The sequence below is a fragment of the Neovison vison genome, chromosome 12, assembly GCF_020171115.1.
Source record: "Neovison vison isolate M4711 chromosome 12, ASM_NN_V1, whole genome shotgun sequence".
Lineage (NCBI taxonomy): Eukaryota > Metazoa > Chordata > Mammalia > Carnivora > Mustelidae > Neogale > Neogale vison.
Window position 1 is genome coordinate 24,928,602 of NC_058102.1, and position 22,993 is coordinate 24,951,594.

The following is a 22,993-nucleotide window of genomic DNA, read 5'->3' on the forward strand; positions in this document are numbered from 1 at the left end:
TCGGAGTGAGCAGCAGTTTCATTTTTCCGGTTGTTTAGGCCAAAAACACTGGAGTTATCCTCAACTCTCCTACCTACAACCCACATCCAAATATGCTTTCAAATGTATTTTTTCCCAATATACCCATACTCACACTACTTTTCATGACCTCCTCCGCTGCCACTGTTCCCGATATCACTTGCATGAATTATTGTTACAACTTCTGAGCACTGGTCTGCCTCCACTTTTCTCCCTACAGTCTGTTCTCCACATGCGTCCCACCTCTACTGAAGACCTCTGGTGACTTTATCTGGCTCCTGACTCCCCAGTTGTTATTTCTTTAAAATGATCTCATTTACATATTTTAAATTCATTTATATTATAATGTATAATGATTTTATTTATAATTTCTTTTTCATGCATGACATTAAAAACCATAGTGAATTCTTATATTCTGTAATAAAAAAATAAATGCTAGATATCAAAGTTGTATTTGGGAATTTACACAGGGTTCTTGGAGGCTGGTTAAAGACCCCTACCCTTGGCGGAATGTGTCATAGGCATAGCAGGGTGAAAACCTCATTGTTCTGGGCTGCTTCCTAATGCAAGAGGCTTTGTGACTACAGACCACCCAATTTCCCAATGGCCAGAAATATTGGAGGGCTACTGGGGATCATACCAGGTAGACCTCCTCTTTGGAGGGATACATAGTTATTATTGTTGTTGTTGTTTTAATTTTTATTTTTTAGGCTAGAGCCTGAGGGGATATGCAGCTCCTTTTGATTTTGGGGAACCATATTGAGCCTCTTCATAAAAGTGAAAAAGAAGAATGAGTCTCCCTTCTAACGATCCCAAAATAAATTCCTTCGTAAAATAAAGGCTATGGTCTCAAGACTTGGCATACTATTATTTCTAATACAAGTGATCACTTTGCAAGTTACTTTCCCCTTTATTAGCAGACTGATGAAATGTACTAGCAATGAGCTGGAAATGTGGCATAATGTTGCACTTCTGTTTTCAATATTCCTAGTATGCCCTGTCAACCAAAAGAAATACAATTAAAAAGTTTGAAAAACACATGGTGGCAAAGGAACGGCAACTCACAAGAGCCGAAAAAAAGCTCCAAGAAGACGCAATGGCCTTTGAAGAGTTCCTTCGAGAAAATGACCAGCGATCTGTAGATGCTCTTAAAATGTTTGTTTTTGTTACTTGGGCCAAATTGCCTTTTCCCCTCCCTCTTTCTTTTTAGTTTCTCAGAATACAACACAACACAAAACAAACTAACTAATGCCTGTTACTTTTCAGTGCAGCACAGGAAACTATTAACAAACTCCAAATGACAGCAGAGCTCAAGAAAGCCAGTATGGAGGTGCAGGCCGTGAAAAGGTGAGCCCTGGGCACCATCTTTTCCTTCTCAAATGTCCCAGCCCCATGGAAACTTCCCTGTGCCCAGCAAGACATTCACGGGAATATTCCTTATCAGTTGATGATTTTCTACATATAACCTTATTTTTTTTTTTTTAAAGATTTTATTTTTATTTATTTGAGAGAGAGAGACAGTGAGAGAGAGAATGAGCGAGGAGAAGGTCAGAGAGTGAAGCAGACTCCCCATGGAGCTGGGAGCCTGATGTGGGACTCGATCCCGGGACTCCAGGATCACGCCCTGAGCCGGAGGCAGTCGTTCAACCAACTGCGCCACCCAGGCGTCCCCATATAACCTTATTTTTAAACACGTAATCTGTCTCTTTTAAATAAGGACCATCTGTCTCTGCCTGGATATCAGAGCATAGTGACCTCTGGCTGAAAAGTTTCTGTAACTTGTCAGTGTGGAAGCCTAGAAACTGGTTGAAAAGAAGCAAGCCAATGTTAAGAGTGTACCACAAATTATTTTCTAAGTGCCCTCTTTCATTCATCTGAAGGCATATTTCTTTCCACATTTTTAACATCTCTAAAATTGGGATACATTTTTACAACCATCTCTCAACTATAGTTGGCAGGATTTTTTACAGTTATACTTAGTTGAACCTAGAATTGATATTAAAAGCCAGAATCTATAATGACATATTCACAGGAAGGAGAGTTGGGATAAATTTATACCACCCACCACTCCCCCACCAAGCCTGGATGTTTTCTTCCGTAGTCAAGTGTATCTCACTTGGTCTAATTTTAAATATCTAAAGAAGCTTCCTTCTATCATCATTCTTGGACAGTAGTTTCATGACCCAGGAGACGCTAGTCTTGGTGTCAAGTCATACTATAACTTTTTTTGTTTTCTTTTTTCTTTTTTGAGGATTTGATACTTACCCTTCCTCTAAAACCAAGTCCTAGAGTTTTTGGAGAAGAGGACAGCAGCTTGTCTAAACTATAGCAAATGAACCGGATGGTAGTTTCTTTGAAACCAGTTGATATTAACAGAATGTGTGTTTTCAAACACATCCTGGCTCTGGAGCCTCTTCTATTTTAGAAGCCTAAAGTTGAAGTTATTCCAAGGTGGAGCATTCCCTTCCTGCCTTCACTCTGTCGTGTAATTAGAAGATTCTGTTCTATTTGTGGAGCCAGAGTAGCAGCCGCTGTGCCTGCACGGAGTCCTGTGTTTATGCACAGTGGCTACCCAGCGAACAGCCCTGCTGAAAAGAGCTGGCTTAGTGTGTATGTGTCTCATCATCCTAGAAAGGTGCAAAAGGTTATGAAAAACAAGCTGGGGACAGCACAAAGGATGCAGGCACCTGCTATTTATTTCCTTTTTCTCTCTGTGGCCTGGAGATGGCCCGGGAAGGTTGTCCACTGCAGGTAGGGCTGGACATCTGTTTACAAAGGGGAAGGAATCTTGTTCTGAAGCTTTTGCTCGCAAGCTGTGCAATGCTAGCCATTTTAACCCCGTTCTTGCAGCGCCTCTGGGACGATTTCCAACTAAAAACACAGTGGCAGTAGCATGAGGGGCCCCCAAGGTCTTGGAGCGTGATGCATGAGCCAGCTGCTTGCTGCCTCTTGAATCTCGCTCCCCTCAGGGAGGAAGGAGGCACCGCCTGCAAGAAGTAGTGGAGCTGACGCTGCTGGGGGAGGTGACACTGTTGAGGGTGTTAAAGAGGGCATGACTGAGGACGCGGGGAAGAAAACGGGTGCAGCTCCCTTTCATGAGGGCCCTCGTGGCTATTTTAAACATTCCTTCAAGGTCCACTTTGTAGCACGATTATGGGAAAGCAGTGTGAGGCCGGGGAGAGCGTTCAGTCCAAGTCCCTGGGTAGCGGAGGCGAGAGCTTGGGCCTCTGAGTCGGCCGCAGCCGCATCTGAGTGCCGGCTCTGCCTTTACTAGACAGAGGACTCTGCAAGTCGTTCATTTCTTCTTCCAAAAGGTGGGAATGGTACCGATTGTGAAGCGCTGTACAGAGAAGGCGATGGTATCCGTCACGCTCCTGCGTATTGCCCACTCCATAGTAGGAGCTCGCTCGTGTTAGTTTCTTTTTTCTTCTCACATAAGTCCCATCGTCTGCTGCCTACTAATTTCTTCCTCTGCCTGAAATTTAATACGAGCTTTCCCTCAGAAATAAGAGTAAACTTGCATCAGTCTATTCCTTGTGTGTATATCCTGGGCATGTTTTATTCAGTGGCACTCTTATGGGTTCTTTTCTCATCTTTTCTTCTTCTTCTTCTTTTTTTTTTTTTTTTTAAGATTTTATTTATTTACCTGACAGAGATCACAAGTAGGCAGAGAGGCAGGCAGAGAGAGAAAGAGGAAGAAGCAGGCACCCTGCCGAGCAGAGAGCCTGATGCAGGGCTCCATCCCAGGACCCTGAGATCATGACCTGAGCCGAAGGCAGAGGTTTAAGCCACTGAGCCACCCAGGCGCCCCTCATCTTATATTCTTGACGCCCATATTTTTATGACCCTACTTACAATTTTTGTTATATAAATTATTATTCAAATACATAATCAAGGGAACAAATTTGGTGAAACCTTTCTTTTTTTAAATGAACATGCTTTCACATGAATATTTCTAATGATATCTTCATTTCTTTTGAGTAGTGAAATAGCAAAAACAGAATTCCTCCTTAGAGAGTACATGAAATATGGATTTTTTCTGCTGAAATTGTCTCCAAAACACTGGCAAATCCAACAAGCGCTGAAAAGGGCGCAGAGGAGAAAGAGTAGAGAGAGTATGAATGTCAGTCTTCCAGTACTAACAAGTGAGTCACATGTTCTTAATTTCAATTAAGTAAATATCCCTAATTCTCAGATGTTTCAATATTTATTTGAGTAATTTATTAAACAGTCAGAATTTCTGTTTTAAGCAGAACCTGAACAAGAATTCCCACTATCTCTGATATATTTTTTTTAAGATTTTATTTATTTATTTATTTATTTATCTAAAGAGCAAGTGTGTGCTAGTGGGGAGAGGGGCAGAGGGAGAGAATCCCAAGTAGGCTCCTCACTGACCATGGAGTCCAACGTGGGGCTCCATCTCAGGACCCTGACTGAGACCACGACCGGAGCCGAAATCACGAGTCAGTTGCTCACACACTGAGCAACCTAGGTGCCCTGGTGTTACTAATCTTTTAAAGTATTATATAATATGTTATCACAGAGTCTCAGAAATTAACACCCCATGGTACTTGTATTAGGAAGTCAGCTCAATGGACCAAAAATAGACCTATTATAGGTAAGAATCGAATAAGTGATCAGAATACAAATCAAAGCAACTCTGGGGTGACATGGACCAGACTTATCCTCCTGCTTAAAAAAAAAAGTGAAAAATATATGAAGGTTTCAGGCATCAGGCATCAAGGAGAGAAGCAGAGATATCCTTGAGAGAAGAGAGACAAATGAGATAAGCCAAATGATGGTCTCAGCATAGTGCCTGGGGAGCATTTCCAGGATGTAGCAGAGGAAGGAGGAGCCCAGCAGTCCCCATGAATTGCAGAGGCGGAGCTAAGGATATATATAGGGAGGCTGGAGTTCCCAGAGCAGAGTCCTGGAAAGGAGAGAGATACACAGAGAGTTCTCTCCGGAGTCTTCAGCTGAGGGCTGATCCTGAGACTCCTGGGTAAGAGCATTTACCCCACAGAAGCGAGTAAACGACAAACCAGGGAGAACTCTTCCAGAGAGCTGATGGTTAAAGACTTCCCAGCACAGCAGTGGTGGCTGTCACAGCTCACTTTGCTGTTATTAAGTTAAGTCATGTGTACAGAGTATTGAGCACAGTGATGGCACTTGGTTAAACTCAACACAGTTTGACAAGAGAGAAAACCTATAGAAAGGAAAATCAGGAAGTAATTGCATTTAGCAGCTTAAACTTCAGTGCTCCTAGACTTGTCCTTTAACTAGAGGATACTTAGAAAGCAATGAGTCCCTCAGTCTAGAGGAGTGAATGGCTGACGCAGGGATTATAGAAGTTATCAGGCTGTTGACTGAGGCAGGAAACAGGGACCTCCTTGTGCCCTGCAGGTCAGTTCCCCTCCATTCCCCGCCATTCTGCCTTTGCCTTCAGCATCATACATTTGCTTGTTACAATGCCCCCATCCTATACTTCTGTCCTTGTATCATGAGACAAACCTCTCAGAAATGTTTTCCCCTTTTTTCTCCCCCCCCCACTGCTTTTTTCATTTCTAGAACTAAATACAATGAAAACAGATGGCAGTACGGAGGATCCCAGGAAGATATCATTTTCAGATGACTATTATGTGGAAAGAGATCGCCAAGGTAACACCAGAGATTTGGGACTTCATTCACAAAAGCAAAACCAGGAAGTTGCCCATTTCAAATTGGAAATCCAGGACCTCTGAGCTAACCTGGCAAACAAACGGTGGTGACCACATCACCCAGAATCCCTGGGAGCGAGGCGTTCCATTTCTTTCTCTCTGACATGATTACAAGACTCCAGAGAGGTGGATGAATGGACACAACAGGCACAGAAGTCAGGGGCAGAGAACCAGCACAAGACACCCCCTCCACAAAATGTAACAACTGAAGTGTTCATCATTTTTTTTTTTAAAGATTTTATTTATCTATTTGTCAGAGAGAGAGGGAGAGAGAGCGAGCACAGGCAGACAGAGAGACAGGCAGAGGCAGAGGGAGAAGCAGGCTCCCTGCTGAGCAAGGAGCCCGATGTGGGACTCGATCCCAGGACGCTGGGATCATGACCTGAGCCGAAGGCAGCTGCTTAACCAACTGAGCCACCCAGGCGTCCCAGTGTTCATCATTTTTATTTTTTGCCTTGATTCTTAAAAATCTGTGATTATATATGAAATATACCTGGTTAGGTTTAAAAAAAAAAAAGAACCATGATTTATATTTCACAATTTATGCCCCTGATTTGGGACTATCGATAGTTTTATCATGTTTTTGATAGTACATACCCCGCACTGCCCCCCCCACCCCACCACTACCTTTGATTTTATTTTTAGGCTTGGAATCCAATTTCATTAGAATAAATAAGCTCAGGCATCTATTAGCTCAGGCATTCTATTATTATCATTCTAATAAAAAGAATGGGCATATCCATGCAGAAAAAATGAATATCTTGCACCAAATAACTTGGACTCATTTCTAATTCTATGTTATTTCTTTTCATCTCCACCATCACCAATGACATGGACTTTGGCTGGGCATTATGAATAGGAAAACCACACAAGAAGTCCATTCCACAGAGTAAGAAATCATCTGTATCAAGGTATAGTACTTACTTCATTAACTCTCTTGGAAATGTTTTTCAGATAATATCCCTTTTAGCCTTTCTTCAACATAGAGACCACCTACAAATACCCGTCCTAACAGATACGGGAGGTGGTGGCTGCCATTTCCGGGTGCTCCTGAGGTGGCTGAGTTCCCACAGGCCCCCGTGCATTCTTTGACGAGTGCCTGTCACTGCTGTTTGCAGAAACCACCTGCCCTCTGCATCCTGGGTCTGGCCCTCTCAGAGAGCTAAGATAAGCTACTCGGCTGACTCCTGCGTTTGCAGTTTTACCACATCATTCAAAACTGCTGCAATTGGATCACAAAACTTTTTTGTTTGTTTTGTCCCTTACACAATTGTTGACTCATTAATACTCATTATTTCATAAATTGCTAGTTCTCAACCCTGGCTATTTTAGAAAATATATTGATGACCAGGATAGGTACACTGGCCCCCAGGGGAGGATCTGGGCCAGCAACACAGTATCCATGACAATCACACATGACAAAAGTCAACACGGACATTGTACTCTAAATTCCAGGGACCCTGAGGTCACTCCACTTCTGTGGCGCTTAAGAGTCACTGTTTTACTTTGCTTTTATTAATTAATTTTTTTTGAGATAGTTGTAGATTCACATACAGTTTCAAGAAATAATAATACATGTACCCTTTATCCAGTTTCCCCCAATGGTAACATCTTGCAAAACTGCAGTACAATATCACAATCAGGATATTGGCATTGGTACAGTCAAGGTACAAATAAATACAGAACATCATCACAAGGATTCTTCATGTTGCCCCTTTGTAGTATATCCACTTCCCTCTCTCTTCCTCTCCTTAAGTCCTGGAATCACTAATCTGTTCTCTATTGCTTTGATTTTTACCATTTCAAAACTGTTACGTAAATGGAATCATACAGACGTAATCTTTTGGGAATGGATGTTTTACGGACCATTCATTCTCTGAAGGTTCATCCAAGCTGTTGGGTCTATCAGGAGTTGGCTCCTTTATATTGCTGAGTAGTATCACAGTTAAGCCCTTGCACAATATGGGTTTGAACTATGCATTTTCCCTTATATGTGGATTTTTTTTTGATAAACATAGTATAATACTGTAAATGTATTTTCCTTATGATCTTCTTGACATTTTCTTTTATTTAGCCTACTTTGTTGTATGAATATAGTATGTAATACATATAACATACAAAATATGTTAACTGTTTAAGTTATTGGTAAGGATTCAGGTCAGCAGTTGGCTATTAGTGGTTAAGTTTTGGGGGAGTCAAAAGTTATATGCAGATTTTTGACAGTGTAGGGGTTGTTACAGAGTCAAAGATAATATAGTATGGACACACTACAAATTAACTATTCACTCACTGAATGACATCCAGATTGTTTCCAATTTGGGGCTATAAAGAATAAAATCGCTATAAATATCTTTGTGCAACTTGTTGTGTGCACATCATTTCCATTTCTCTGGAATAAATGCCTGTAGTGCAGTTGCTGAGTTGGATGGTAGGTACATGCTTAGTTTTTAAAGAAACTGCCAATTTTTTTCTCAGAGTGGCTACACCATTTTACATCCCCACTAGTAATGAACAAGGGATCCAGTTTCTCTACATTCTCCTCAGCATTTACTGTTTTCATTATTTTTTTAATTTTAGCTATTCTGATAGATGTATATCTCTTTTTTATTAATTACTTTTAGATGTATATATCTTATTTTGCTTTTAAAAAAGTTTATCTTTGTTATTTTTTATTTTTTTATTTGAGTATAGCGGACATACAATGTTACATTAGTTTTGGGTGTACAACATCATGATACAATGCTATGCTCATCACAAGTATAGCCATCACCATGCAACACTATTATGCTATCATTGACTATATTTCTTATGCTGTGCCTTTTATTCTTGTGACTTACTCATTCCATACCTGGAAGCCTGTATCTCCCACTCCCCTTCACATTGTGCCCATCTCCCACCCGTCCTCAAAATGGCTGGGCCACAGGGTGAAAGTGAGAGGCTCAAGGAGTGAATAGTTATTGTATCATGAGCAGGTAAGCAGTGGTGCTTTGTCCCAAGGGTCCTGGGGAGCCACTGAGGGTTTTAAGCAAGGGTATAACAGAGACTCAATCAGATGTACATTTTAGAAAATTGGAAGTGGGAGTATTTTAGAGAATGAAATGGAGGGAGACAAATCTAGAGGTAAGATTGGTCCAGTTAGGAGCCTGGTGTCACAAGTCAAGGGAGAGATAATGAACAACCTCAACCTCAGCCACAGCGTGACAGTGGGGACAAAGAAGAAGGGCTGTGAGACACCTCAGGGAAATGGCATTGATAGGCTTTGAAAGGCTCGAATAAATATCAGAGGAAGTGTGAGGAAAAGAGAATGGTCAAAAATAACACAGATTTGTCAAGCATAACTTCCAAATCTCTGTGTGGCAACTGGTTGTATGGTGTTGGCATTCAATAATACTTGGAACACTGTTAAGGAAGCAGGCCTGAAGGGAAGATAAAGGAGTGTGATTTTGATTGTTTTAGTTTTAGCTCCTTGTAGGACAGCCAAGCAGACACTGATGTCCAGTTGGAAGTTGGACACTGAAGTCTAGAGCTCAAGAGAAAGAGATAGATATGTGGGAGCCATTAGTATATTAGCAGTGATAGAATCCATGAAAGAGGGTGAATAACGCCTAAAGAGTGGATAAAATGAGAGGGGAAGAAGGCTGAGGAACCACAGACATTTATGTCGAAAAGGAAACCAAAAAGGTAACAAGAATTTCAGAGAGGTGGGAGAAGACTGATGAGAAAATGATACCATTGGATCAAGAGAAGAGCTAGGTGGACAGTAGTTATCAAACGCTTTCTCAGAGGATGTTTCCCAAATATTCATTCACTTCTATGGCTCTTTCTTCATGTTCCCACACTTTATTTTTCATGCCTTAAAGGGCAGCTCTATTTTGTTCCCTCAAACTCAACACAAACAAAGCAAATATTAATTTTTTTCTTAGCTCATCCTTTAACTGTTTTCCATCTTATTAGGATGACTTCCATTATTCCAGATTCACAGACTACAAATGTTGGAGTCATCTCTGTCCCTTCTTTTTTGGCTCCGGTAGCTCTTTCTACTCATGGTTCCCAGGATTTCATTCTTTCATATATCTCTAGATTCTCCTCCCATCCCCAGCCCATTTACTCACTCTTTCCTTCATCACTACCTTCTACTTGAACGTGTTCATTACCTAGATCACACCAACAGCCACCTTACTCTCTCTAGTCTCTGCCTCTTTAATTTTCCAATCATTTTCAATTTATCCTTCTTAAAGGATTTTTCCAAAGCCTCTATGCAAACCACATAATTATTCTTTAAGAGCGTACCTCATCTCCTGTCCCCCCAACCAATATTCCTCAGCCTGATCAGAAGATATTTTAAAAAGATATTTTTAAGAGTAAAATCCACTCTTCAAAAGACAAATACTGTGTTACTCTGGGAACAAGCTTTGTTTTGAGCACTAGAGCACATGTTTAGTTTGTCAAGAAGACTGCATTAAAAGAAACAAAACAGATGCAGCAATGTAGGTTGTCATGTGTTTCTTTAAAAAGATTTCTTATAAATGCACCTCAAATAATTGGTACCATATGGTTTGGCCCTTCCTTGTGGTCTCACTTGTTCAGATATGTCACCCTTGTCTGGATGGAATCTGATTTTCTTTTGCATATGTATGGGATCCACTGATTCCTACAAACAGCGGTTTCCTAAAAGGCTAAAAAGGCTATTGAAAAGGACTACGTTATAGTTAGGTTCCAAAGACAATTTAGAAATGAAGCAAATCTGTTGACTGAAAGTGGCTCAGAAATCAGACGTTTTTTCTTTTACAGCCACGCTGAGAGCATCAGTTCAGAAGACAGCTCGGAATTATTTTTAGAGAATGATATGGACTATGATCTGGTAACAAGATTATCTTTTTTAATTTAAATATTGTGTTTGGTGACGAGAATAAGAGCTCATTTTTTTCTTTTTCTTTTTTTTTTTTAAAGATTTTATTTATTTATTTGAGAGAGAGACAGTGAGAGAGAACATGAGTGAGGAGAAGGTCAGAGAGAGAAGCAGACTCCCCGTGGAGCTGGGAGCCTGATGCGGAACTTGATCTCGGGACTCCGGGATCATGACCAGAGCCGAAGGCAGTCGTCCAACCAACTGAGCCACCCAGGGGTCCCTAGAACTCATTTTTTTCTTTTAAAATTAAAATTTCCTAGGGGATCCTGGGTGGCTGTGTCATTGTCTACCTTCAGCTCAGGTCATGATCCCAGGGTCCTGGGACTGAGCCCCATATCGAGCTCCCTGCTCAGTGGGAAGTCTGCTTCTCCCTCTCCCGCTGCTTGTGTTCTCTCTCTTGCTGTGTCTCTCTATGTCAAATAAATAAATAAAATCTAAGATGGTGGAGGAGTAGCAGACTGAAATGACATCAGGTCGCAGGAGTTCAGCTAGATGTTATCAAACCATTCCAAACACCTACAAACTCAACAGGAGATCTAAGAGAAGATAAGCAGCAATTCTAGGAACAGAAAATTGGCCGCTTTCTGAAAGGTCGGGTGTGTGGAGAAGTGAATCCTGGGCGATGGGAAGATAGACAGTGGGGGGCGGGGCCAAATCCTGGCAAGCAGCAGAGCAGTAGATCACAAAATCCGAACTTTTAGAAGTCTGCTCCACTGAGGGACATCACTCCAGAGGCTAAGTTGGGGAGGGGTAAGGGGGGGCGGTAAGCCCTCGTAGGGCAGTGTAGTCTCAGGACCTGTGGGGTCACTGAAAGATCGGGGGTGTTGGAGTGTGGCAGAGCTCCCAGGAATTGGAGTGGGGGAAGCCGACTACAGAGACAGAGTAGAGGAGTGAGCTCTCAGCTCGGAATTACCTTAAACTGTGATCTGCGGCACAGTTGGACCACTGTTCTTTGAGCAGGGACCCCACAAGTGGCAGATCTGGGGAGACTCACCTTCCTCCTCTGGAGACAGGAATCTGCTGGGGTTGGAGACTCCAAATGGGGCTGTGCATCAGAGACAGAAACGCTCAATCACAGGCTGGGTGAACCCAGAGCAGAGCTGGAGACCAGGGAGATGGGAGTGATTGACCCCTTTTCTCTGAAGATGCACTGAGGAGTGGAGACCCAAGCTCTCAGCTCCTTCGGGCTGGAGATTGGGAGGCCGCCATTTTCATTCCCGTTCTCCAGAGCTCTACGAAAAGCGTTCAGGGAACAAAAGCTCCCAAGAGAGAACTCGAGCAGATTTCTTAGCCCAGCCCCTGGCAAGGGTGGTGCAATTCTGCCTCAGGCAAAGACATTTGAGAATCACTACAACAGGCTCCTCCCCCAGAAGATCAACAAGAACATCCAGCCAAGAACAAGCTAACTGATCAAGGAGAACAGCAGAACTCCAGAGCTAGGGGAAAGCAATGCATGAAATTCAAGGCTTTCTCCCTATGATCCTTTAGTCTTGCAAAGTAAAATTAAATTTTTTTATTTTTTTCTTTTTCTATTTTAAAAAAATTTTCCTTTCTCTTTTAACATTTTTTAACTAGTTTTTCTAAAAAATCTTTTTAAACCTTCATTATTATAGTCATATTTTATCCTTTGTTGTATTTAACCTTATTTTTTGTATACATATAGGGTTTTTCTTTTTCTAAAAAATTTTGGGATATAACTTCTTCTAATAGATCAAAATATACCCTAAATCTAGTACAGGCTTTGTTCTAGTCTCCAGCCTGAGCACATTCTCGCCCCACTTTTTTTTCTTCTTTTTTTTCCAACCAACTTACCTTATCATTCTTTTTTTTTTTTAGAATATTTTTAAAATTTTCATCTTTACAGTCATATTCCATCCCTTCATTATGTTTACTCTTATTTTTGTATATATATATATAAGGTTTTCTTTCTTTAAAATTTTGGGAGGTAGTTTCTTCTAAGAGACCAAAATACTCCTAAAAACTCCTAAAGTGGGTAGCTCTGTTCTATTCATCAGTCTAATATATATATATTTTTTTCTTTTTTTTTTTTTTTTTTCTTTTTACCTCCTTTCTTCTCCCCTCAGTTTGGGGTCTCTTCTGATTTGGTTAGCGTACATTTTTCTGGAATCTTTGCCACCCTGTTAGTATTTTATTCTCTCATACATATATTCTTATCTGGATAAAATGACAAGGCAGAAAAACTCACCAAAAAAAAGAACAAGAGGCAGTACTGATGGCTATGGACCTAATCAGTATAGACATTGATTATATGTCAGATCTAGAGTTCAGAATGACGATTCTCAAGGTGCTAGCTGGGCTTGAGAAAGGCATGGAAGATATAAGAGAAACCCTGCCTGGAGAAATAAAACGCCTTTCTGGAGAAATAAAAGAACTAAAATCTAACCAAGCTGAAATAAAAAAGGTATTAATGAAGCACAGTCAAGAATGGAGGCTTTTATTGCTAGGATAAATGAGGCAAAAGAGAGAATTAGTGATATAGAAGACCAAATGATGGGGAATAAAAAAGCTGAGCAAAAGAGGCAAACAAATATTGGAACAAAAGGAGAGAATTCGAGAGATAAGTGATACCATAAGACAAAACAATATTAGAATAATTGGGGTCCCAGAAGAAGAAGAAAGAGAGAGAGAAGGGCAGAAGGTATACTGGAACAAATTATAATAGAGAAATTCCTTAATATGGCAAAGGGAACAAGCATCAAAATCCAAGAGGGACAGAGAACCCCCCTCAAAATCAATAAAAATGGGTCCACACCCCATCATCTTAGCAACAAAGAGAAAATCCTGAAAGCAGCTCGGGACAAGAAGTCTGTAACATACAATGGTAGAAATATTAGATTGGCAGCAGACTTATCTACAGAGACCTGGCAGGCCAGAAAGAACTGGCATGATATATTCAGAGCAATAAAGGAGGAAAATATGCAGCCAAGAATACTATATCCAGCTAGGCTATTATTGAAAATAGAATGAGAGATAAAAAGCCTCCAGAACAAACAAAAACTAAAAGAATTTGCAAACACCAAACCAGCCCTACAGAAAATATTGAAAGTGTTGCTCTAAGCAACGAGAGAGCCTAAAAGTGGCCCAGAAAGGAACAGAGACAATATACAGTAACAGTCATCTTACAGGCAATACAATGGCACTACATTCATGTCTTTCAATAGTTGCCCTGAATGTAAATGGGCTAAGTGTCCCAATCAAATGACAGAGGGTATCAGAATGGATAAAAAACAAAACCCATCCATATGCTGTCTACAAGAAACTCATTTTAGACCCAAAGACACCTCCATTAAAGTGAGGGTGTGTAAAACTATTTACCATGCTAATGGACATAAAAAAAAAAACTGGGCGGGCAATCCTTACATCAGATAAATTAGATTTTAAGCCAAAGACTATAATAAGAGATGAGGAAGGACTCAAGGGTCAAGACTCAAAGGGTCTGTCCAACAAGATCTAACAATTTAAAGTATCTATGCCCCTAACATGCAAGTAGCCAACTATATAAACCAATTAATTACAAAATCAAAGAAACACACTGACAATAATACAATAATAGTAGGGGACTTTAACACCCCCGGCTCACTGAAATGGACAGATCATCCAAGCAAAAATCAAAAAGGAAATAAAGGCCTTAAATGACACACTGGACCAGATGGACATCACAGATAAAAACAGAACATTCCATCCCAAAGCAACAGAATACACATTCTTCTCTAGTGCACACGGAACATTCTCCAGAATAGATCACATCCTGGGTCACAAAGCAGGTCTCAACCAGTACCAAAAGATTGGGATCATTCCCTGAATATTTTCAGACGACAATGCTCTGAAGCTAGAACTCAATCACAAGAGGAAAGTTGGAAAGAACTCAAATACATGGAGGCTAAAGAGCATCCTACTAAAGAATGAATGGGTCAACCAGGAAATTAAAGAAGAATTGAAAAAATTCATGGAAATAAATGATAATAAAAACAGAACTGTTCAAAATCTGTGGGACACAGCAAAGGTGGTCCTGAGAGGAAAGCATATAGCCATACGAGCCTTTCGCAAGAAACAAGAAAGGTCTCAAGTACACAACCTAACCCTACACCTAAAGGAGCTGGAGAAAGAACAGCAAAGAAAGCCTAAACCCAGCAGCAGAAGAAAAATAATAAAGATCAGAAAAGAAGTCAATGAAATAGAAACAAACAAACAAACCCAACAGTATAACAAATCAACAAAACTAGGAGCTGGTTGTTTGAAAGAATTAATAAGATTGATAAACCCCTGGCCAGACTTATCAAAAAGAAAAGAGAAAGGACCCAAATAAATAAAATTATGAACGAAAGAGGAGAGATCACAACCAACACCAAAGAAATACAAGCAATTATAAGAACATATTATGAGCAACTTTACGCCAGCAAATTTGACAATCTAGAAGAAATGGATGCATTCCTAGAGACATATAAACTACCAACACTGGATCAGGAAGAAATAGAAAACCTGAACAGACCCATAACCAGTAAGGAGATTGAAGCAGTCATCAAAAACCTCCCCCCCAAAAAAGCCCAGGGACAGACAGCTTCCCAGGGGAATTCTACCAAACAGTTAAAGAAGAATTAATATCTATTCTCTTGAAACGGTTCCAAAAAATAAAAATGGAAGGAAAACTTCCAAACTCATTTTATGAGGCCTGCATTACCTTGATCCCCAAACCAGACAAAGACCCCACCCAAAAAGAGAATTACAGACCAATATCCTTGATGAACACGGATGCGAAAATTCTCACCAAAATACTAGCCAATAGGATCCAACAGTACATTAAAAGGATTATTCACCACAAACAAGTGGGATTTATTCCTGGGCTGCAAGGTTGGTTCAACATCTGCAAATCAATCAATGAGATACAATACATTAATAAAAGAACAAACAAGAACCATATGATATTCTCAGTAGATGCTGAAAAAGCATTTGACAAATTACAGCATCCTTTCTTGATCAAAACTCTCAAAAGTGTAGGGATAGAGGGTACATTCCTCAATATCATCAAAGCCATCTATGAAAAACCCACAGTGAATATCATTCTTGATGGGGAAAAACTGAGAGCTTTTCTGCTAAGATCAGGAACATGGCAGGGATGTCCACTAGCACCACTGATATTCAACATAGTACTAGATGTTCTAGCCTCAGCAATCAGACAACAAAAAGAAATTACAGGCATCTGAATCAGCAAAGAAGTCAAACTCTCACTCTTTGCAGATGATATGATACTTTATGTGGAAAACCCAAAAGACTCCACTCCAAAACTGCTAGAACTCATAAAGGAATTCAGTAAAGTATCAGGATATAAAATCAATGCACAGGTATCAGTTACATTTCTATACACCAACAGCAAGACAGAAGAAAGAGATATTAAGGAGACACCCCCACTTACAACTGCACCCCAAACCATAAGATACTTAGGAATAAACCTAACAAAAGAGGCAAAGAATCTGTACTCAGAAAACTATAAAATACTCATAAGAAATTGAGGAAGACACAAAGAAATGGAAAAGCTTTCCATGTTCATGGATTGGAAGAACAAATATTGTGAAAATGTCTATGCTACCTAAAGCAATCTATACATTTAATGCAATCCCTGTCAAAATACCAACAATTTTTTTTTCAAAGAAATGGGACAAATAATCCTAAAATTTATATGGAACCAGAAAAGACTCCGAATAGCCAGAGGAGTGTTGAAAGAGATAGCCAAAGTCGGTGGCATCACAATCCAGACTTCAAAGCTCTATTACAAAGCTGTCATCATCAAGACAGTATGGTAGTGGCACAAAAATAGACACACAGATCAGTGGAACAGAATAGAGAGCCCAGAAATAGACCCTCAACTCTATGGTCAACTAATCTTTGACAAAGCAGGAAAGAATGTCTAATGGAAAAAAGTCTCTTCAACAAACAGTGTTGGGAATATTGGACAGCCACATGCAGAAAAATGAAACCAGACCATTTCCTTACACCACACACAAAAATAGACTCAAAATGGATGAAAAACTTCAATGTGGGACAGGAATCCATCAAAATCCTTGAGGAGAACATAGGCAGCAACCTCCTTGACCTCAGCACAGCAACTTCTTCTTAGAATCATCGCCAAAGGTTAAGGGAAGCAAGGGCAAAAATGAACTACTGCGACTTCATCAAGATCAAAAGCTTTTGCACACCAAGGATACAGTCACAAAACCAAAAGACAACTGACAGAATAGGAGAAGATATTCACAAACGACATATCAGATAAAGGGCTACTATCCAAAATCTATAAAGAACTTATCAAACTCAACACCCAAAGAACAAATAATCCAATCAAGAAATGGGCAGAGGACATGAACAGACATTTCTGCAAAGGAGACATCCAGATGGCCAACAAACATATAAAAAAATGCCCAACATCACTCAGCATCAGGGAAATACAAATTAAAACCACAATGAGATACCATCTCACACCAGTCAGAATGACTAAAACTAACAAGTCAGGAAATGACAGATGTTGGAGAGGATGCAGAGAAAGGGGAACCCTCCTACACTGTTGGTGGGAATGTTAAGCTGGTGCAACCACTCTGGAAAAAAGTATGAAGGTTCCTCAAAAAGTTGAAAATAGGGTTACCCTATGACCCAGTAATCGCACTATTGGGTATTTACCCTAAGATACCTAAGATACAAATGTAGTGATCGGAAGGAGCATGGGCACTGGAATGTTTATAGCAGCAATGTCTGCAATAGCCAATCTATGGAAAGAACCTAGATGTCCATCAACAGATGAATGGATAAAGAAGATGTGATACACACACACATACACACACACACACACACACACAATGGAATGCTATGCAGCCATCAAAAGAAATGAAATCTTGCCATTTGTAAGGACATGGATGGAACTAGAGGGTATTATGCTGAGCAAAATAAGTCAATCAGAGAAAGACAATTATTATAGGATCTCCCTGATATGAGGAATTTGAGAGGCAGAGTGGGGGGTCTAGGGGGTAGGGAAGGAAAAAATGAAACAAGATGGGATCAGGAAAGAGAAAAACCATGAGTCTCTTAATCTCACAAAACAAATTGAGGGCTGCTGTGGGGAGGGGGGGTATGGAGAGGGTGGTTGGGTTATGGACATTGGGGAGGGTATGTGAAATGGTGAGTGCTGTGAAGTGTTTAAGCCTGATGATTCACAGACCCAAACCCCTGGGGCAAATAATACATTATATGTTAATAAAAATAATTAATAAAAGAAAATGAAATAAAATATTTTTTAAAAATTAAAATTTCCTTTTCGAAATATTCCACAATTTTTTAGAAGGGACGACTTTGACGCCGTTTCCCAGTTGCATCTATAGTTCATCTTTGTCATCATCTAATGAAAAATGTTTATAAGAAGTAATAATTAAGGAGATATATAGAGAGCAGAGCAGAAAATAGCCACTTTCTGACTGCTTATCATTTTAATGGCACTTGAGATAGGCTGTGTAGCTGTACTGTAAGACAAATCTACTCTCCACAAAACAGCCCTTTATTTGACAAGACTGACTTGGAGCTAACCTCATCCTGAATATAACCACAGAAACTCCCAAGAAACAAACAGAAAAAACACTTCAAAACGCCATCCCTTATTACATATAACACATCTTATACTAGTGATCTTTTTTCAAAATCGCGGTTAAAAAAAAAGTAACAGAATTTATCGTCCTAACCATTTTTATATTTAAATGTACAGTGTAGCGTTAACTATATGCACATTTTTGTGCAACAGATCTCTAGAACTTTTTCATCTTGCAAAACAGAGACCTGAACCCACTGAACCTCTCTATTCTCCCTCCCTTCAGCCCAGGCAACCATGGTTCTACTTTCTAAGGTTTGATTACTTTAGATACCTCATAAAAGTGGAATCATGCAGTTTTGTCTCTCTGTAACTTGGCTTTTTTCACAAAACCTAATGTCCTCCAGATTCACCCATGTGGTAGCGTGTGCCAGGATTTCCTTGTTTTTTAAGGCTGAATGATATCCCATTGTATGGCAATGCTATGTTTTCTTTATCCATTCATCCACCAATGGACCTTTAGGTTGCTTCCACCTCTTTGCTATATTAAATATGATGAACATGGTGTGAAATACTCATGCCATCTTTTTAAAAATTAAACTCAAAGTAATACATATTTATTAAGTTTTGGGGAAATATAAAATAAAATGGAGGGAGAAAATGACCTTCACTTAGCCTCCTTTTTCTTTCTTCTATTCCCTTTCCTGCCTTTCCCTTGACCCATTTTCCCCTTCTTCCTACCTTGGCCTGCTCTTCTCCATCCCTTCTTCTGTTTTCCTTATCTTCCTTTTTTCCTTCTATATTACCTTGCATCTCCCCCAGCACCCTAAATGTCCTCTTCCTGAAGTCCAGCTGTCATGGAGATAGGCTCTTTTGCCATTCTCTGCCTACCTCCCTCATAATCAGAATGGCATTCCTTTTCCTCACTGTTCTTTTCTAGATAAGTATAAGTAGCATATTTTTAAGTGAATTATATTCATTACCGACTGATTAGGAGCCAGAGCTTTACTTCAAAGAACCAGAAGAGTTACTTCAAGTCCTCACAGAGCTGGAAGAGCAGAATCTAACTTTGGTACAATATTCCCAAGATGTAGATGAAAATCTTGAAGATGTAAATAAAAGAGAAAAACTTATACAGGATAAAATGTAAGTTATTAAGAACAAGTAGATTTATTCCATTAAGCAGACTCTAACCTGAGACAGATTCCTTCTTATTCCTACGTGAACCTTCCTCAGGGTCTCTCTGGATTTAGGGTGGGATTTTTATTAATAGTAACTTATATTGTAGGGTATAAAATGTAGAAGTTGTATTTACACAGAATAGACTTTCATTTTAGTCTCTACTTCCTTTCACTTGTCAAAATATCTTCCGAACTAGCAAAAATAAAAGGTAGTTTGAAAGATTATAAAGAATTAAAAGGTACTGTCTTAATTTTTTTCTTATTGAAATAGAGTTGACACACGTGTTACATTAGTTTCAGGCACACAGCACAGTGATCCCACAACTCATTGGGTTTTGTTTGGGGCAGTTTTCACTCTACCATCCAACAAATCAAATCAGGCTTTGGATGATAATCCTAATCCATGCATTTTTCCCTGGTATGACTCTCAACAAAGTTATGTGCCTCAAATATTATAGCATTTATAATGTACATATGTAGATAGAGCTGGCCTCTCAAAAAAGGGATTTCTGTCAGGGGAAGGAGGCTGGATTTGATGACTCACAAAACCACTTCCGTAAAATTTTATATAATTGGAAGGAATATTGGAAGCTACTGGCAAATAGCTTCGAATTGCAGAGACTCAATGTGTTTATCTACCCATTATAAAAATGTGTAAAGCCTCTTTAGGAAGTTTTCTGGGGCAAAAGACGGCAGTCTTTTCAAACAGTAGGTGAAACTACGCTGAACTTTGGAACAAATTAACTTACTCAAAAGTTAAGACCCTACAAATCATGATTGTATAGCCACCCCATTACCACTAGTGTATCCTTTTCACCCTTGTCTCCTCTCTCCCAATTCTTACCACATATGGTGCTCTCACCCTGACATATATGTGTTTTGGGGACGATGTGGGTAGGTTGGGCAGGAAAAGGGGATCTATGTCAGAACAGAATCTATCTCTAGATCACATCACAACTTGGCTTCCTGACACATCATCTCTGCTGTTATTTGGAAGGTTTCAGAGGAACCACAGGAAGAAAATGCTTCCTGGTGGAAGTTAAAAGCAGCATTTACGCATTTACTATTCTCATTTTACCTGAAAAGTTGCATGTAATTTGACGAAGTCTTAAACTACGAACTTGTGTTTGGCTTGCTAGACATAGGATGTTGATACGATATGGAAAGTGTTGAAAGTCCTGACTGATGATTTATTTCTAAACCAGAAATTACAGACAAGGGTCTCTTTCTTCTTTTGCCATAGAAATAGCAACATAGAGTTTCTTCTGAAGCACAAGGAAATGCTTAAGGCTAGCTGTGAGAGAGAAGAGGAAAAAGCAGCAGAACTGGAATTAAGGTCCAGGCTATTTAGTTTTGGAGAATTTCAGTCAGACACTCAGGTAATCCTTCTTTGCCTATGGTAATTTTATTTTGGTTCATATTAATAATAATATGCATTCCCTGTCCACTAAGCATTGGAGTGGGGAGTTAAAGCACACCACAAATCCTAGGATGATGACAGAGGCAGAAAACCAGTTTGGGATTATCGTATCAGTATGCAATAATCAATTTACAGAGTAGAAAGCATTCAAATTGGCAATGGGACTCCTAAAATGTTGCTCTAATTACTACAAGATCTGATACTGACCTTTCCCCCCCATAGATACATTTCTTTTAGTCAGAGTGTATATACATGAAGTAGGTCATTGCTTATGACCATTTTGATAGTAATTTGAAGAGCAAATAATTAACAGGGGAAGCACTGAATCAAAACTGAATGGCGTATCTGCCCAGCACTGAGTCTCTAACAGATTTTGGCTTCTCTTGCATATGTAGATCCATTATTGGAGCCCCTGTGACACACATTTATGTACTATTTACCTGCACATCTCTCCCAGCTGGGTGCAAATCCCTTCAGGGCAGGGACTGTATGAGCCTTCCTAGTTAGATATGTTAAGTGTCCCTATAAAGTAGGTGCTCAATAAATGTTTGTTGAATGAATGATTAGTTTCTAGACCCACAACAAACTCCCACTAGCATTGATTTCCTTGTAAAAAATCTCAAATGAACCAGGTGGTGGGTATTAAGAGAGGGCACGGATTGCATGGAGCACTGGGTGTGGTGCAAAAACAATGAATACTGTTATGCTGAAAATAAATAAATAAATAAATAAATAAAAGTGATTTTTTAAAAAATCTGAGAAACAAAAACAGAATAAAATGATAAACTATGAAAAAAATCTCAAATGAAATAAAAATTCAAATCTCATCTGTGAGGCTAATAAAACATTTATGGTTATGAACTTGATTTTCAAACAGAGGTAGATTTGGGGGAATTCACTCAGAAGACTGTCCTCCCTAACCATAGGATGGGTAAGGTTACATGACTCGTTTTACATAAACTCGGGTTTATGATTCGTTCCCACACACACATTTCCTAGGGTGGTAGAGTAAGTATCCTGAGTTAGGAGGGAAACGCACTGGGTCATGCACTGCTAGAGTACAAAGTGTGACGACAGCCACGTTTCAGTTCTTCAGTGTTGGCTTTTTCTAAACCTTGTTTGTGGTAAAATATATGTAACAGAATTTACCATTTAACCATTCTAAGTGTACAGTTAAGGGACATTAGGTATATCTGCAGTGTTGGGTAACCATCACCACCATCTATTTACGGAATTTTTCATTATCCCAAATAGAAACTCTGTATCCATTAAACAATCTTCCTGGCCTCTGGTAATTTTTATCCTAATTTCTGTCTCTATAAATTTGCCTATTTTTAGATATTTCACATAAATGGAATCATACAATAGTTGTCCTTTTGTGCCTGGCTTCTTTCACTTAGCATCATGTTTTCAAGGTTCTTCCATGCTGTAGCATGCGTCAGAATTTAATTGCTTTTAGGGCTGAATAATATTCTACTGTATTTACATTCCACATTCTGTTTATCCATTTCTCTGCTGATGAATGTTTGGGGTGCTTCCACCCTTCAGTTGTTTTAAATAATTCTGAAGCTGACTGACACAAAAAAATGTCAGATAAATATCAGCGATGTTTCACTCTCCCCCAACCAAACCCCCTTCATCCAAGTTTAGGAGAGCTATATAAAACAGTAACATTTTCAATACTCTTAAACGTCAAGGCAACTGGATCCCTAAACACAATAGGTAGAATTGATCTGAAAAATCACTTTTTAAAAGATAAATTTGGGTCACAAGTATAATTTTGGTATTCAAGTATTGCAGTCTGGGGAAATAGGCCTAATAATTCATAGTGTGTCCTAGAGATGTGAAATGCTAGTGTGGAAAAGGGGGGACAGAGCAGGAAAGTTGACAGGGGAAAAATATTCTTAGAATCACTCCCATTCTTTCAGATGGGCAAAACATAATCCTTTATGAGTAAACAGTTTTATCTAATTTTGATATTCATAAATCATCAGTTACTTTGGATTTGTAATGATAAAATCAGTATTTTATTATTTCTAAACTTCCACACTCCTAACTACTTAATCCCTAAAAACATTTTTGATAAAATATTTTACTTTTTTTTTTTTAAGATTTTATTTATCTGAGAGAGAGAGAGAGAAGCATGAGATGAGGAGGGTCAGAGGG

At 39.5% G+C, this 22,993-nt stretch overlaps 1 protein-coding gene across 1 annotated transcript in view; it reads left to right on the top strand.

The window, feature by feature from the left end:
- Positions 1-22,993, top strand: part of CCDC38 (coiled-coil domain containing 38) — a 49,225-nt gene that overhangs the window by 18,130 nt on the left and 8,102 nt on the right. Inside the window, exons 7-14 of the mRNA XM_044226328.1 lie at positions 1,010-1,173; positions 1,285-1,365; positions 4,003-4,163; positions 5,587-5,676; positions 6,595-6,646; positions 10,527-10,596; positions 19,221-19,372; positions 20,651-20,786. Of these exons, the coding sequence (XP_044082263.1) occupies positions 1,010-1,173; positions 1,285-1,365; positions 4,003-4,163; positions 5,587-5,676; positions 6,595-6,646; positions 10,527-10,596; positions 19,221-19,372; positions 20,651-20,786 (906 nt within the window). The remainder of the gene's footprint in view (positions 1-1,009; positions 1,174-1,284; positions 1,366-4,002; positions 4,164-5,586; positions 5,677-6,594; positions 6,647-10,526; positions 10,597-19,220; positions 19,373-20,650; positions 20,787-22,993) is intronic.